This window comes from Mirounga leonina, unplaced genomic scaffold (assembly GCF_011800145.1).
Source record: "Mirounga leonina isolate KUSES-001 unplaced genomic scaffold, KU_Mleo_1.0 Mir_171, whole genome shotgun sequence".
NCBI classification, from domain to species: Eukaryota; Metazoa; Chordata; class Mammalia; order Carnivora; family Phocidae; genus Mirounga; species Mirounga leonina.
The window spans coordinates 5,192,260-5,208,229 of NW_023270436.1; the positions used below are offsets into that span (position 1 = coordinate 5,192,260).

Sequence of the window (15,970 nt, forward strand, 5' to 3'; positions counted from 1 at the left end):
TCTCTGTGAAGGGCAGGGCTGACCCAGGATCCCCCTTCGCCTTCTCTGTGAAGGGCAGGGCTGACCCAGGACCCGCCCCCAGTGTCTGGAGCCCCTCCCTGCCCAGCCTGGAGAGGAGATGGCAGCTGAGGAAGGAGCCTGTGGAGGTCACCCTCGCATGGAGGGTGGCCTGGCCTGTGCGGCTGCAGCTCATGAAGCCAGAGAATTTTACCACAATTGTCATTGTAAAGATTGACTTAATTGAAACATAGACTAATAGCTAAAAGTTAATGTATGTGACATTGTCATTTTTGCCATCCCATGTCCCCTGAGCTGCTGCTCTGGCCCAGGCTGGGCCCCAAATAGGCCATGCTCTCTATGTGTTAAAAAAAAAAAAATCTCCCTTAAGTAGGAGATGTTTAAAACACATACAAAGGAGGAAGCAGATAACTACTCTCTGGTCATTTGCATGTCGATATTAGTGTTCTAGAGCTCACACTGCTTATTGGCTCAGCAAAAATTTGCTGAGTGTTTTCTGGGTACCAAGCACTGTTCTGTGCTGAATCAATGAACTAAGCAGATGAAGATCCTGTCCTTGGGAGACTATGACCTAGTAGGGGAGACAGAGAAAGGACAGTAGACATAATTATAGGCGACAAGGACCACAGGAAACACAGCAGGTTAAGGGAGTTTAGGAATTTTGGGGTGGATCAGGTGAGAGATTTGACTGTGTGGCCACCTTGGGGAGAACATGAGAGGCAGCAAGAACAGCTAGTGCAAAGGCCCTGGGGCAGAAGTTTGCCTGCATATATAAGGGACAGCAGGGAGGCCAGCATGACTGGGCTGAGTGAATGACAGGGACAGGACAGGATGTGAGGCCCAGAGGGGCCACAGGAGCCAGACCAGGCCGAGGGACTTGCAGGCCAGTGTTAAGATGGCAGCTTTTATGTTCGTTTTATTTTCAAGACATCAACGGTTGCCCATTATTTTGTATATTGGACAAATTCCTTTAAAAAGGCGCATCCCAAGTGTGTCTTTCTGCAGCTTGTCTGTTTTCACTCAGGTCTTTTGAGACTTCCCGCAGTACGTCTGGTCCATTTGTTGTGCCCGCGGTGGTGTGTGCAGAAGTCAGCTCTGCTCGTGATCTCCAACAGCAGGCTGTGGAATGATTGGGGTGGGTGGGGGCCAGCATCTTGCCGGCGGATCGGAAGAGGATAGACTTTCGCGGCTCTAGGGACGTCCTCTAAGTGGAATCGCGGTATGTGTCCCGTGGCTGGCCCCTGTCACTCAGCATACTGTCCTCCAGGTTCATCCGTGGTGCGGACCCGCCTTCCTCGTTAAGACGGAGTCACAGCCCACGGAATGCGCTCACACACACGCCTTTTAACAGGTGTGATGAAGATGTTCCATCTCTTGAGTTTGCTTGTCATACAAGGGAGGTGTAGACCTTTGATAAAACTCAGCAAAGTGCTCTTGAAAAGCAGGCACGTTATGGATGCACCTTGTAAACATGGTGCTGGGGGGAAGAAGCCCCGTGTGGCCTTGGTCTGCTTGTTTTTAAGAAATTGGGTGTTATGCGGGGTGCCTGGGTGGCTCAGTCGTTAGGCGTCTGACTTTGGCTCGGGTCATGATCCCAGGGTCCTGGGATCGAGCCCCGCATCGGGTTCCCTGCTCAGCGGGAAGCCTGCTTCTCCCTCTCCCATTCCCCCTGCTTGTGTTCCCTCTCTCACTGTGTCTCTCTCTTCAAATAAATAAAGAAATTGGGTGTTATGGACATAAATCGACGACTCGTATTGTAGGATTCTGTTTAATGGAAAAAAGGCAAATCCGTGGAGATAGAAAGTAGACGCGGGGGTGCCAGGGGCTAGGGGAGCGTATTGCTAATGGGTACGGGGTTTTGTTTTGGGGTGATGAATATGTTCCGGCCTTAGACCGTGGTGGTGTCTGCACAATTCTGTGCGCACATCCACACCATTGAATTAGACACTTGAAGTGGGTGAATTGTATGGTATGTGAATCCTAAGTCATTAAACCGTCAAGAAATGCTAGCATCATGTTTTCACGGTGCATCCAGAACGTTCATCCTTTTTAGGTGTGCAGCCTGATGGGTTTTATCAGATGTGTACATCTTACCTATGTGGCGCCCGAAATCAAGAGATGGGTTGTTTTCATGACCCTAAATAGTTTCTTGATGCCGTTTTGCAGTCGGTCCCCTCCCTCTGCCCGAGCCCTGTGACAATCACTGATCTGGTTTCAGTCCTTATGGTTTTCCTTTTCCCAGGTGTCCTGTTATAAATGGACTCATGCAGTATGTCGCTGTTTGCATCGGACTTTTGTTACTTAGCATATGCTGTGGAGGTTCATGCATGTGCTGGACTGACCAGTAGTCGCTTCCTGTTTGTGATCGAGTAGTGCCCCGTTGTTTAGTTATGTGGCGGTTTGTTTATCTGTCGAGGGACGTTGGAGTTGTTTTAAAATATGTTTTGAGAATATTTTTGTTATTGATGGGCATGTAGGTAGCCATGCTCCTAAAGGCTTCCTAGCCTGGACACAGGCTGCAGGCCCTGCCAGGAATGCCCTCCCCATCTTCTTTCGCCGGCCAAGTCCAACTCCCTTCGTCAGTGCTCAGCTCACATGTTTCCTCTTCCAGGCAGTGCTGCTGGCTGTCCAGGAATGGGCAGGAAGGGTCCGGTTGGGTGAGAGGCAGTGGTGTCCTTCAAGGACTTACGTTGGCCCTCTCTTCCAGTCTTTGTGTTCTGGGCCGTGGTCTTTGACCTTGGGGGAGGGAGTGAGGATAGAATGAGCCATATCAGGTGAAAGGCCGAGAGTGTGGCCAGCGCTGCTGTCTAATCAGCTGCTTGGTCTCATTGCCTCTGCTCAGATGCCGATCAAAACCAGTGCAAAGTCTGTCCCCACCTGTGGGTGCGGGTGGGGCAGTGTCAGTGACAGGGAGGAAGAGGAGTCGGTTACTTCAAGCCAGGTGACTACCTGGCTGACCTTCCAGATGCCTGGGGCTCTGCCATATCCTGCTCTAGCACTTTACCTATACAAACTCATTCAACCTCACACCAGCTCTATCACTGTGCTCATTTTATGGATGAGGAGATTGAGGTTCACAGAGGAGTGGTGACTTACCCACTGTCACCCAGCCAGAAGGCAGAGCTGGGCCATCAAATACTCCCCGTGAGCGAGTGCCCAGTGAATGGGGTGGACCCCCAGAGCCTGGAAGCCCCTTCTGTTGGAGAGAGAGAGGGACACATGGCTTTATCTGGTGACTCATTTCTTTGGCTGTGATTTGTCCCCAAAGCAGAGTGTATTGGAGGGTGGATGAGGGATTCTGGAGTTCTGAAGATTTCTCTGGGTCCAGCTGAGAAACAGAGCTGGGGAGCGAGGCAGGAACTGGAAACTTATTTTATTTTATTTTATTTAGGTTGAGACAGAGAGGGAGAGAGTGAGAGTGAGCACGCATGCACGCAGGGGGAGAGGGAGAGAGAGAATCCTAAGCAGGCTCCATATGGAGCTCGGAGCCCGACGAGGGGCCCCATCTCACGACCCTGAGATCACCACATGAGCCGAAATCAAGAGTTGGACGCTCAACCGACTGAGCCACCCAGGTGCCCCAGGAAACTGTCTTTTTAAAAACCACTTAGTTGAGGTATGATAGACATTTTAAAAAACTGTACATATTTAATGTATACAACTTGATGGGTTTGCAGATAAGTATACACCTTCAAAACCATCACCGCAATCTATGTGTAAAGATATCCATCACCTCCAAAACGTTCCATATGATGGCTTTTATTGTTTTAGTTATGCAAGACAAGTAAGCCTAGAGATCTACTGTATGCCATAGTGTGGCCACTTAACAAGATTGCATCCTACACTCAAATATTTGCTAAGAGGGTAGATCTTATGTGTTTTTATCGTGCACACACACACACACACACAGAAGAAGGAACTGGGACTGAGGTCACGTTCTTTCCCATTGGAGTTGCCGGCAGAAGCCAGGACAGGCAGGGGACCCCTAGTTACTAGCCCTGTGTGTGTCTTTTCTGTGGAGAGGGGATGGTGGAGAGGCATGACGGGACCATCTCCCTCTGTCGCTCCTCCCTGTTGAAGAGTTGAGGATTTCCATCCTGGGTGGACCCCACTCCCACCCAGCAGCCTCTCGCCTAAGGTTGGATTCCATCTGCCAAGCCTGTGCCCACGCCTCTGCTGTTGGACCTGCTGTGTGGGGCCTGGGGAAAGCCCCCCAACCGCGCCGGGCCTCGGTTTCCCCCTTAGAAACATGGGGAGGTCACCCTCCATCATCCAGGAGATGATGCTGGTCAAGTACGCCAGCAGGTGTGGCAGAGGGCGGCCCATGAGCCAGGTATGGCCCCAAGGTGTGTGTTCGATCAGCTCCCGGGTGTGCTCGATTTTGAAAAATAAATTGTTGGTATTAAACAATACGGAGGTCCCACAGAGTCTTTGTTGCTTTGTTCAAATCACACTTATTAGTTGCCTTTATTTGCCTGTATTAGATGCTCAGGTTATAAGAATGATCGTGTGGCTTCCATGGCAGGTAGGAAGATGTGTTTATCAAATGATTATTATTATACCCTGAAATCCAGATTTTATGTGACATCTTCTAGTTTTTTATTCTTGGCAATGAATTTAACTTTTCTTCATTTAAATGTCATGTTGGTGAAATGAAAAATGGCTGAGGCTCCTGGCCCCCATTGTATAGATGGGGAAACTGAGACTCAAGAGGTGACTATTTTGCCCATGTGGCCCTGAGGTCTGGCTGCTTCTGTATTGTCTCTTTCCCAGAGTCTGCTGGCTGGGGACACGGGGCCGGGCCAGACCAGTGAGCTCCTGCCTTCTGCCTCCCCTGGAGCCTCTGCCCATTGGTTTTGGCTGTCTAAGGACAGAAAAGATGGCTGGCCTTGTTCTGGAAGGCCATGTTTGAAGGAACATGGACGGTGACGCAAGCCACCCTGTAGACCTCGCTTTGTGGTATCGGGTCTCACTCTGATGGGCTGGGTCACTCTGCCCCACCCAGGCTCGAAGCCTTGTGGGGCCCGTGATGTGGCCGGGCCCAGTTGGGGGGGGATTGGGTGGTACTGGGGGGACCTCCCTGTGACACAGGGACTTGCAGAGCTGAGGAGCCAGACGGGGATGAGAGGCCAGTGTATCTGATAGACAGACTGCAGACCTGTTTTCTTCAGCTCTGTCTCAGCACCGCCCTGCCTCAGGGCCTTTGTGCTGGCCTTGCTTCTATGTGGAATTACCCCCCTGTCCACCAGATCCATGTGTCCCCCTCAGTGCCTTTTGTTTTTATTTATTTATTAATTTTTGTTCTGTTTTTGCTTGTGTTTCACCTGTGTAACTACTCTGTTTAAAGTTGCAATCCCCGGGGCGCCTGGGTGGCTCAGTTGGTTAAGCGACTGCCTTCGGCTCAGGTCATGATCCTGGAGTCCCTGGATCGAGTCCCGTATCGGGCTCCCTGCTCGGCGGGGAGTCTGCTTCTCCCTCTGACCCTCCCCCCTCTCATGTGCTCTCTCTCTCAGTCTCTCTCTCTCAAATAAATAAATAAAAAAATCTTAAAAAAAAAAAAAAGTTGCAATCCCCTTCCCCATCCCTGCCTCTCACACAAGCACACGTTACTGTACCTTCATGTTTAACACCTGCCTTTCCCTTGCTAGATTGAAGACCCCACAGAGTTGGGGAGTGGGGTCTGTCTTGTTCATTCTTTTATCCCCAGCCCTTGGAAGAGTGCCTGGCATATAACAGGTGCTCAGTAAAAGTTTGTTGAATGAATGAATGATACATTTGGACACATGGAGTATTCCAGCAGCAGCTGCTTCCTGGTGTCTGATCAGGCTACTGTTACTAAAACACGGTTACAAAAGTAGCATCTGCAAGAATGTGTTGCCTGTGAACTGATGCTCTGGAGCAGCGTGGATGGGGAACTTCCTCACCGCCAGGGGCCACCTCCGGACATGATGGTGGGACCCGGCTCTGGACAGCTGTTTTAGCTGCATGGAGGGGAGGCCCCGCTCGCCCTCCTCACGGGCGTGTTTGTTTTGCCCCCCACAGAATGTGCGCATCGACCCCAGTAGCCTGTCCTTCAACATGTGGAAGGAGATCCCCGTCCCCTTCTACCTGTCTATCTACTTCTTCGACATTGTCAACCCCGATGCCATCCTCCTGGGGGAGAAGCCGCAGGTGCAGGAGCGCGGACCCTACGTGTACAGGTGAGGACAGAGGGTGCTGGACTGGGTCTCCCAGGCGGGCCGTCTTAGCGGGCTCGGACCCCATTTTACAGATGAGGAAACCGAGGCCCCGAGTAGTAGAGGGGCTTGCTCAGGGTCAGTCTGCTTTCCCCAGTCTGGTGTTCTTGTGCTTGAGACTGTGCCCTCTGCAGAGTGACCTCCTGGGTTTAAACCGTGGCTTTCTGATTGCAGGCAAGGGGCGTTCCTTCCCCATGCCTCAGTTTCCCCATCTGTAAAATGGGGATGACAGTCTCCGCCTTGGGGTGGTTGTGAGGACTGGATGAGATAGCGGGAAGCCCTGGCCCGCAGTGAGCGCCCCGTAAACGTTTGTTACTAGCGTGTTATTACCACTGCGGCCACCCCCTCTTCGCTGGATCGTGGTCTTTGGGAGAACGCGGCTTGTTGAATCTGCCGGAGCAGGTTTCCGAGAGGTGAGGGAGGACAGTTCTGGTAGAAGGCCCGATTCCCGGCTCCTGCCCATTCTGCCCTCGGGCACGGACCCTGTTACAGAATCGCCGTCCCTGCCAAGCTCGTCCGTGGAAGGCTTCTGTGTCAGAGCTGAGCCTGGCTTGCCAAAGTTTATATTTATTTCTTCATCCTGGAAGCATTTAATGAGCACCTCCTGTGGACTAGGCACCGTGCCAGACCCGAGCCCCTGCTCCACAGAGCTGACGTCTGATGGGAGAGAGTAAACTCTTAGACACATCAGGTGGCCATAAGTGTGGTGAGAGCAAGGAGGGTGAAGCATGGAGGGTGCTGGAGGGAGAGGCGAGGGCAGGGTTGGTCTAACTGGAGGGTCAGGGAGGACCTCTGCCAAGGGGGCACCCCCCTAAATGTGGGTGGTGAGAAGGGGGTGCCACTGTGTGAAGATGTGGGGGGAGGAGGGCCCCAGGCAGAGGTGGCAGCCGGTGCAAAGGCCCTGAGGCAGGCAGGGTCTGGGAGTCCGGGAAGGAGAAGGCCTGAGTGGCTGGCGTGGTATGAGTGAGGGGGAGATTGGCAGAGACGCGGCCCGAGCATTGGACGGGGTCGGGTGGTGAGGATCTCGAAGGCCACAGTAGGAACTTGATTTTATCCTGTATGCAAAGGAGGGTTGTCGGGGAGAGAAGGACATGATCTCATTTCTACTTTTCAAAGATTCTCTGGCTATGTTATGGAGAATGGATTGCAGACAAGAGGGAGTAACGGCAGCAGCCACGAAAAGCCACTGGTACTCGCGTGCTGTCTTCCGTGCCTCGGGCCGCCCCTTGGTGGCTTGACAGGCACTGACCCACTCAGGGCTCACCACAGCCCTGCGAAGTGGCTCTTGTCATCACCCCCATTTTATAGATGGGAGAACGGAGGCCCTGGTAGTAAGTGATGGAGACAGGATGGGAGCCCGGGCCCTCCGTCTCCAGAGTGCACATTTCGAACCACTGTGCTGCGCTGTCTCCCTAAGCAGGCGCATGCGCGGGGGAAGCTGCTGTGAAGGACGGTGGCGCCTGGCTGGGGGGAGGGGGTGTGTCGGGATTGGGGTGCTCTCTGGGGTAGCTCTGATGAACCTCACAGGGTCCCGCCTTGGGCCGAGGGCCCCACGGCTCTCGGCGGGCGCCCCGTCCCTGTGTGGCCGGGCCCCACTGACCACCGGCTTCCCGCCCGCAGGGAATTCAGGCACAAGAGCAACATCACCTTCAATGACAACGACACGGTGTCGTTCCTCGAGTATCGCAGCTTCCAGTTCCAGCCCGACAAGTCCCATGGCCTGGAGAGCGACTATATCGTCATGCCCAACATCCTGGTCTTGGTAAGGCTGCCCCTGGCTGCGCCCCTTGTCCCAGCCCTCACCTTGCGCCCGAGGGCTTCCGTCTCTCTCGTCCTGCCTGCCCCCTGCGTGGGCCGCCCCGCGGTGGGGGGCACGGGGGGCAGCCGGCAGCTCATGGGACCCGACTCACAGCCCATCGAGTTTCCCAGGTGCATCCTCCTGTCTCTGGTTTGGGGGTACCGGCCAAAATTCTTGTCTTTCCCGTCTTAGTCTACAAATCTAGAATCTCCACAGGGAGGTACTAGTGGGGGGCTGCACGGGGCTCCCCCAGGCCACGTCCTCGTCTGCCCCATTTGCAGGCTGGGCCTCCGTGCTCTGTAGGTGGGGGTCATAGCTGTAGCTGGATTTACCGACTGTTGGCCCTGTGCGCCAGGGTCCCCAAGACCACCTCCAGGCTTGCTGACTCACTGGGAAGGCTCGCAGACGGTGTATTGTCCCACTCTTGGCTCTGATTTGTTACAGCAGAAGGGTGCAGAACCAAAAGCAGCAGAGGGAGAAGGCACATGGGGTGGAGGCCAGCCTCCAGCCTCCAGTGTCCTCTCCCAGGGGAGTCGCACAGGCACCCACCCCCAATTCACCCTGCAACAAGTCCTGATAGCACCTGGGAAGGTTTGTCACCACGGAAACCACTAGAGACTCCGTGCCCAGGGTTTTTTATTGGGGGCTGGTCACAGAGGCACCTTCTGCCTGGCATGTACCAAAATCCACCTCCCCAGAAGGAAGGCAGGTGGTCAGCATAAAGCATACTGTTCGTAGATGCAGTCCAGACACCGTGAGCCCCCCCTTATCACTCAAGGAGTGGTGGGAGCTCCCTCGAAACCCAAGCTCCCAGACGCAGGCTGAGGGTCAACCTTGCCAGCAGGCCTTTCTAGAGAGAGTGGCCTCAGGCCTGTTGTGTTAACTTTTTGCAAACACCGTGTGTCAGCACTTAGGGCTTATGGGCTTACACATATTACCTTGTTTACTTGTCAGTGACCCTGGGGCTGGTGCTGGGCTGGGCTCTGGATCCGAGGCGAACTCGCCTGCTGAGTCCATTGGATGGACAGGGCAGAAGAATAAATATGCCCCGAAACCTTACAGCTTCACCACCCGCCCCTGCGCGCCCCCACCCCCCACCCCAGTTACATCCTTAAGTTTTGGCAGTGAAGGCACTTGCCCCCACCGACCTGGTTGGCAAAGACCGCGTGATGATGCCCCAGGGGTCAGGAGCATTGTGGAAACAGACGCTCTCCCATACCGTCGTGAGGAACAGAACTGGTATGAGCTGTTGGAAGGGGGTGACTTTAAATAGAAATTGCACACGCCTTGGACCTCAGGGATTTCATTTGTAGGCATGTGTCCTCTTGATAGAACCACACACGTAAAAGATGCTTGCACGCAAGGATATTCATTGTCAGAGCAAACTTCTAGAAACAACCTAAATATTGTTCCATCATGTTTCATTGTGGTAATTTATGGCAGCCAGCCAGGGCCGGAGCAGTCCCTGAGGTCTAAGTGAGGGAGAGGCAAGGTGCAGAACGCACGTACGGTGCCACACCTTATTACTTAAAAAGGAGAAATACTTGCACACACACACCCACTTATACACACATGCTTTTTTATTTACATGTTTCGAGCAGGGTGGGCAGACTTCTTCTGTAAAGTAAGTATTTTAGGCTTTGAGGGCCATGTGATTTCTGTTGGAACTGCTGATGCAGAAGCAGCCAAAGGCAATATAAAGGAGGAGGCATGGAGATGTTCCAACGAAACTTTATTTCATATAATTTTCATGTTTTTTCAAATATTCTTCCCCCCGCAACTATTTGAAAATATTAAAAAAAAAAAAACATTCTTAGCTCTCAGACTGTACAAAAATGGGTGGTGGGCTGGCTTTGGCCCATGGGCCATAGTTTGCTGGTCTCTGGTGTGGATGTCTCTGGAGGAAAGAACCCATAGCATTGGGTGGCCTTGAGGGAGAAGAATGGGAAGGAGACAGTCAGGGGTTGGAGAGGGACGTTTCTCCGATATTCTTTTGTGATTTTTTAAAAAATCATGTGTTTATTACCTTTCAAAAATGATTATAATGGCAAGGAGATCCTGGTGAGTTCCCAAGGAACCAGACCTCTTTGGCCCAGGTTTTAGGAAATGCTGGCTGTGTTCACTTTTCCACTTTTGGATGAGGTGCCTTTAAAAAATAAACCAAGTGCCAAGACAGTATCTCCAGAGGAAAGCAGAAATTAGAAAATAAATTCACCTGCATTCTCAGCACCCAGATATTGGGGAGAACAGATCTTTGGGACTCTTCGTGTTTGGGAAGGAGATATCAGGAAGTGGAGTCGAGTCTTCATTAAGATTCTTTTGAATGCAAGGTGACAATAAAAGGTACTCCAAACTGGCATAAGCAAAAAAGGAACTTATGGGCTCACATTACTGAAAGGGCAGAGGTTGGCTCATTTCAGGTGCGGCTTGATCTAGGGTGCAAATCGGGTTCCCTAGATCTGTGTTGGTGCCCTGCTCGGGCGGACCTCAGGGTGGCTACAGCCTTCGAGGAGGGCAGCAGGAAGCTCTCCTTTCTATCTGACAGCCCCAGGGGAATGTTTTCCGTTTCTTGGGGCTCTGATTGGGCCACATTACACATTCTGGAACCAATCACTATAGCTGGAGGGAAGAACGTTTCTGATTGGCCAGGTCCCTGCCATGTGCCCGCCTCTGGGACTGGGGATGGAGTTAATTTCACCTGAAATCCATGAACACAGGTGATCCTGTTACTGAAGGATTAGGGACTGGTTCTGGATGCCCCAGACACCCTATATGCCCGCTGCAGGGACCTTCCTGGGCCCGAAGTTCATGTCCCCTCATGAACTCTACCTTGGGCCTGGCTTGAAGTCCAGGATGCATGGACCCATTGGTGTCTAGCCTGTAACATGTAGTGTCCCCTCACTCTGCAGGCTGCAGCGATGATGATGGAAAATAAGCCCATGAGCCTGAAGCTGATCATGACCTTGGCGTTCAGCACACTCGGGGAGCGCGCCTTCATGAACCGCACTGTAGGCGAGATCATGTGGGGTTACGAGGACCCCCTCATACACCTCATCAACAAGTACCTCCCAAACATGTTTCCATTCAAGGGCAAGTTTGGGCTATTTGCAGAGGTAAGCATGGCCCACAACAAGTTCGGGGCCTGTGTCTTGTTCTCCATCGATACAGCCTGGAAATGGGTTAGCAGCCTGGCTGGGGATCTGGGGGCGGTGGGTTGGAAATGGCAGAAAACCCAACTCAAACTGGCTTAAGAGGAATAGAGAATTTATTGGCTCATATACCTGAAAACTCTAGGCAGAGATGTGGGTGCAGCTTGATCCAGGCTCTGAGAATGTGATTGAGCTGAGTGTGGACAGTTGGGGGCTGCTGCTGGGAGAAGGGGGAGAGGCTGCTGGGGAGGCAAGTCACAGATGTTGCCTATGACATTGCTCTGAGCTGCCTACTTTTTTCTTTCTTTAAAGATTTTATTTATTTATTTGAGAGAGAGAGAGTGAGAGAGAGAGCACAAGCATGGGGAGCGGCAGAGGGAGAGGGAGAGGCCGACTCCCGGCTGAGCAGGGACCCCAATGCGGGGCTCGATCCCAGGACCCCGGGATCATGACCTGAGCCGAAGGCAGATGCTTAACCGACTGAGCCACCCAGGCGCCCCTGCCTGCTTTTTTCTTGATCTTGACCCTTGGTCACCTGGCAGTAACTGGGCTCCTGAGCCGTGATCTGATGCAGAGTCTGACCCCTGACTGTGGCTTCCTCCACCAAAGGTTCTGACGAGCCCTCTGGGTTGCTCCAGCCTCGGCCTCCCCTTTGGGCTCTGCTGATCTGTCTTGGGGGGAGGGGGAGGAAGACATTATGTTTCTGTACTTGGCACATGATAGACACTCAATACCTTTTTAACCAGAATGACAGATTCTGAGTGTGGGTAAGTTGGCAAGTTTGGAGCAACACGATTCCTTTGAAAGTATCTTGTAAACTTGTAAACAAATGAGTATTATTACAAAGTGAGTAGCATACCTATAATATATGTTTGACTGTGTATAATGGAAACCCTGAAATAACATTCCAGCAGTGGCTGTTCAGTGTTGATGTGGTGTCTTCCTATCCTTCAGGGATCCAGAATTCTTCTACTACCCTGGTCTGCCATCCTTATGGTGTGGTTTTCATACTCCAGATTACCACATGGCCCAAGATGGCTGCTAGAGCACCAGCTACCACATCCACCTTCCAGGAAGCACAAGTGGAAGGAAGAGTGGTTGGGGATGGAGAGGCAGGCAGGGGGGTTGAGGACAAAACAGCATGTCCTAGCTGTCTCCCTCCTTGGGAGGGAGAAAAACCAATTTCTACTTTCGTTTGGCCCAAACTTAGTCAAGTGGCCACACCTAGTTGCAAGGGAAGCTGGGAAATGTAGCCTTTTAGCAGCTGTGCTGATGCCCTGAGTAAGGTTTGGGTTTTGTTATGAAGGAGGAAGGGGAGGATACTTTGGATACTAACTGGCCGTCTCTGATATACTTTGTCTGTAATGATTATTATTCTGGTGTCCTTTTGGGGGAGCCTTTATTAATAATAATGATAATGATAATAAAGACTAGCATTTGGAGTTCCTACTGTTTTTCAGGCACCACTTAACAGTGTTGACACATTCGCTTTTTCGTACCCCCAGTGTCTCCAGGCTCCTGTTACTCTCTCCTCATAATGGTTGAGGTCCCAGCTCATGAAGCTCAGAATGGACAGGTGACATGACACAGATATTAAGAGGCCAGAGCAGGGCTTTGGACTGGGCCCTACTCTGGAGCCTGTTTGCCTAACTAGTCAGTAATCAATTTAGCCATTCATCTGGGACACAACCCTATTGAGTTCTCAGCATGTTTTCCATTACTCAGCCTCCTCAGGGGGAACACGGTACTTCTAGATTTCGCCCCGCAGTTCATATGCTTTGCGTGTCTTTGCTGTGAATTAGGCATCTGTCTCTAGGAAAGGACCTCAGAGTGCCAAAGCCTGGGGCTTCCGATCCAGACAGTGCTCAGTAAGCATTGGGTCCTGTATGGGTTAGGATAGACCAGGTCATGCTGTGTAACAAGCAGCCCCGGAATGTCAGTGGCTTGAAACAGCGAGTTGATTCCTTGTTTGTATGCCATGTCAGTGTGGGTGACCAGTGGGCCTTCTGCTCTTTTTGGTCACTCAGGGACCCAGGCTGAGGGAGGCAGCAGCTTGATAAACACTTCCACGACCCCTATGGAGCGGCAGAAAGCACGGTGACTTGTGCATGCACTAGCTTCTAAAGCTTCCATCCGGAAGTGGCATGCCCCATCTGCTTCTTTTTCGTTGATTGGAGAGGTCACATGACCATACTTCATTTTCAGTTGGGGCGAGGGGGTCATTCTGCTGTTCATCTGGGAGGAGAAGCCGACTCTCCTTGAGTCAGGAAGGGAAGGTGGGACCCTTTCTAGGAGGGACGCTGTCATCAAGGGAGTGCCCCTTCTAGAAAGCCCTCCTCCTCTTGGTCCCCAGGCACTGCGGATGCAGCCGTGAACAAGGTATCGAGGCCCCTGTCCTCTGGGTGAAGCGGGGAGTGGCCTCTAAGTAAACGGGTGGGCCTTTGCCCCTGTCCTGAGGCTTAAAGATGCTGGTCTCTGTCGTTGTCCACAGCTGAACAACTCCGATTCTGGGCTCTTCACCGTGTTCACGGGGGTCAAAGACTTCAGCAGGATCCACCTCGTGAACAAGTGGAACGGACTCAGCAAGGTGAGGGCAAGGGCGGTGGCCCTCCTACGTGGGGGCTGGGCAGGAGTGGCGGGGGGGGGCACCCAGGCTGCACACCTTGTCTCTCTTGCAACTCGGGACGGTGGTCACATCTGTGATGGCGAAGCTCTTGGAATCGGGGGTTCTACCTGTGGTCAAGGCTCAGCTGGCTCTTGGTTCCTGATCGGTGGGTGGGGAATGGAAACTCTACTTATTTAGCACCTAGTGTATACCAGGAAGTGAGTGATTTCTTTCCTTTTGTTCTTAATTTACGAAAACACTTCAAAAATACTGCACTGATGATATAACCACCCATTGCATTAAAAGATATTCCTGAGAAAAACAAAACAAAACAAAAACCACCCTAGAAACACAGGAAGACATTCACATAAGAAAACAATAGAGACAGATCTCAAGTGCCCTTTGCACCACCTCCCACGCCAGCCCCCCTGGTCCCTGGAGCACAGAGGGCACCCACGGTGGGCAGTGTCGCTATGGCCTTCCTGTCCACTTCTGTCCACTCCACGCCCACGTGCGTGCATAGAAACATGGAGGGTTTGCTGCTGCTTTGAAACGATGAAATCATGGTACGTGCGTGGTTCTGCAGCCTGCTTTTTTCCACCTTAGTTGCTTTTTCTCGTTGTGCTTGCACCGGAGTGAGCTGTGCATGGGGCTGCTCACACCTCCCCGGTGCTCACCATGGTGACCGCTGCCAAGACCTGGGCTCTGGGGCCCAGTGACACCCCCATCCGTGCTCAGGGCGGCCACATCCCCATTTGCAGCCGGCAGTAACCATTCCCAGTGGAGACTCTCTGACTTCCCTGGCTTGTTCTTTACTTGCACAAATACACTTGTGCACATAACAGAACTCGCTCCGATGGCCCGGCGGGGGGTGGCGGGGAGGGGTGGCACAGAAAGGGAGAAGTCCGTGTTTTCTTATGATTTTAAATAGTTTATTTCGCATGCCGCCTCCTCCCTTTAACTGTTTTTAGGAAGTGTCTGCTGACTTCCTCTCTGAGAGATGAGGATGCTAGTGTTCCACCTCCCTCCTCCCCTGCTCACAGTGTCCCTTGGCGGTGGGGGTGATTTTGCAGACGAAGTCACTGAGTGCCCAGCAAACCTGCACGCTCAGGGATCCTCGTCAGCGAGTGGGCAGCTGTCATCAATGCTCTCTGGCTGTCCAGGTGCCCTGCCCGCTCACCTCCCACCCTGCCGGGCCATCTCTCTGAGGGGACTGGCTTCTGGAGCTGAGTGGTGGCATTCAGCCTGGGGGCCCCGGCCCGTGCAGTCGCCACCCCAGGCTGGGTGTACAGCACCCGAGAGGGCATTTCTGAGAGCCGTTGCTGAACTAAAGGCCGGGTCTGAATGCTTCCCCGCAGGTCAAGTTTTGGCATTCTGATCAGTGCAACATGATCAATGGGACCTCGGGACAGATGTGGGCGCCGTTCATGACTCCTGAGACCTCGCTGGAATTCTACAGTCCTGAGGCCTGCCGGTAATGGCTGGGACGTTCTGGGGCCTTCTGGGCCTCTTGGGCAGCGGAAATCAGCTTTGTGGACGCTCACAGCCTAATCGAGTGGCTTTTGGCGTGCGCTTGGGAAGCAGTTTGGCTCTTTGTGTCTTTGTTGGCCCTTGGCACTGTCCTGAATTCTCCTCGGTTACACCATGAAGAGCCAAACTCCTCATGCTGCTTTGGCAGGGCCCAGAGAGGCCCCTGGCAGCACAGTGCTTGGCATGCTGGTGGCAGGCAGGAAACCATTGGGTCGCGGGGGGCTGGGAATCAGGCAAGCCTGGGCTCCCTGGGGCATCTGTCCGGCTGCCCTCACGTCCATTTGGATGCTGAGACCTCTAGATGCCTCTCCTGCAACCCCTGCAGGCTCCAGAGCGTGGCCTCAGAGGCTTGCTTGGGGCTGACGGATTCCAGGGGCCCAGCGCAGGTGAGACTAGACCGTGGACCCTAGAGCCCGCCTCCGGGTGCTGCCGGCACTCGGCTCCATTCCAGCCATTCTGGAAAAGTCCTTTAGTTGGGGATTCACTGATGTGAACTCGGACTCGTCTGCCTTCCCAGCAGACCTCTGTGGCGGCCGGCTGTGTCAGGGGCTGCGGACATGGCAGGGAGGGCATGGGTGCAGTCCCGGTCCCCCGGAGCCTCTGTCTTGCCGTGGGGACTCACGCAGACCCACCC

The 15,970-nt window shown here is 53.0% G+C and overlaps 1 protein-coding gene across 4 annotated transcripts in view; it reads left to right on the forward strand.

Annotated features, from left to right (window-relative positions):
- SCARB1 (scavenger receptor class B member 1) overlaps positions 1 to 15,970 on the forward strand; it is a 74,757-nt gene that overhangs the window by 34,334 nt on the left and 24,453 nt on the right. For all 4 annotated transcript variants that reach the window (XR_004681380.1, XM_035016841.1, XM_035016839.1 and 1 more), the window contains exons 2-6: positions 6,061 to 6,218; positions 7,875 to 8,016; positions 10,962 to 11,165; positions 13,693 to 13,788; positions 15,165 to 15,280. Coding sequence is in view for 3 of the 4 variants with exons in the window: in XM_035016841.1 (XP_034872732.1) it covers positions 6,061 to 6,218; positions 7,875 to 8,016; positions 10,962 to 11,165; positions 13,693 to 13,788; positions 15,165 to 15,280 (716 nt within the window). In the remaining variant the exon portion in view is untranslated. The remainder of the gene's footprint in view (positions 1 to 6,060; positions 6,219 to 7,874; positions 8,017 to 10,961; positions 11,166 to 13,692; positions 13,789 to 15,164; positions 15,281 to 15,970) is intronic.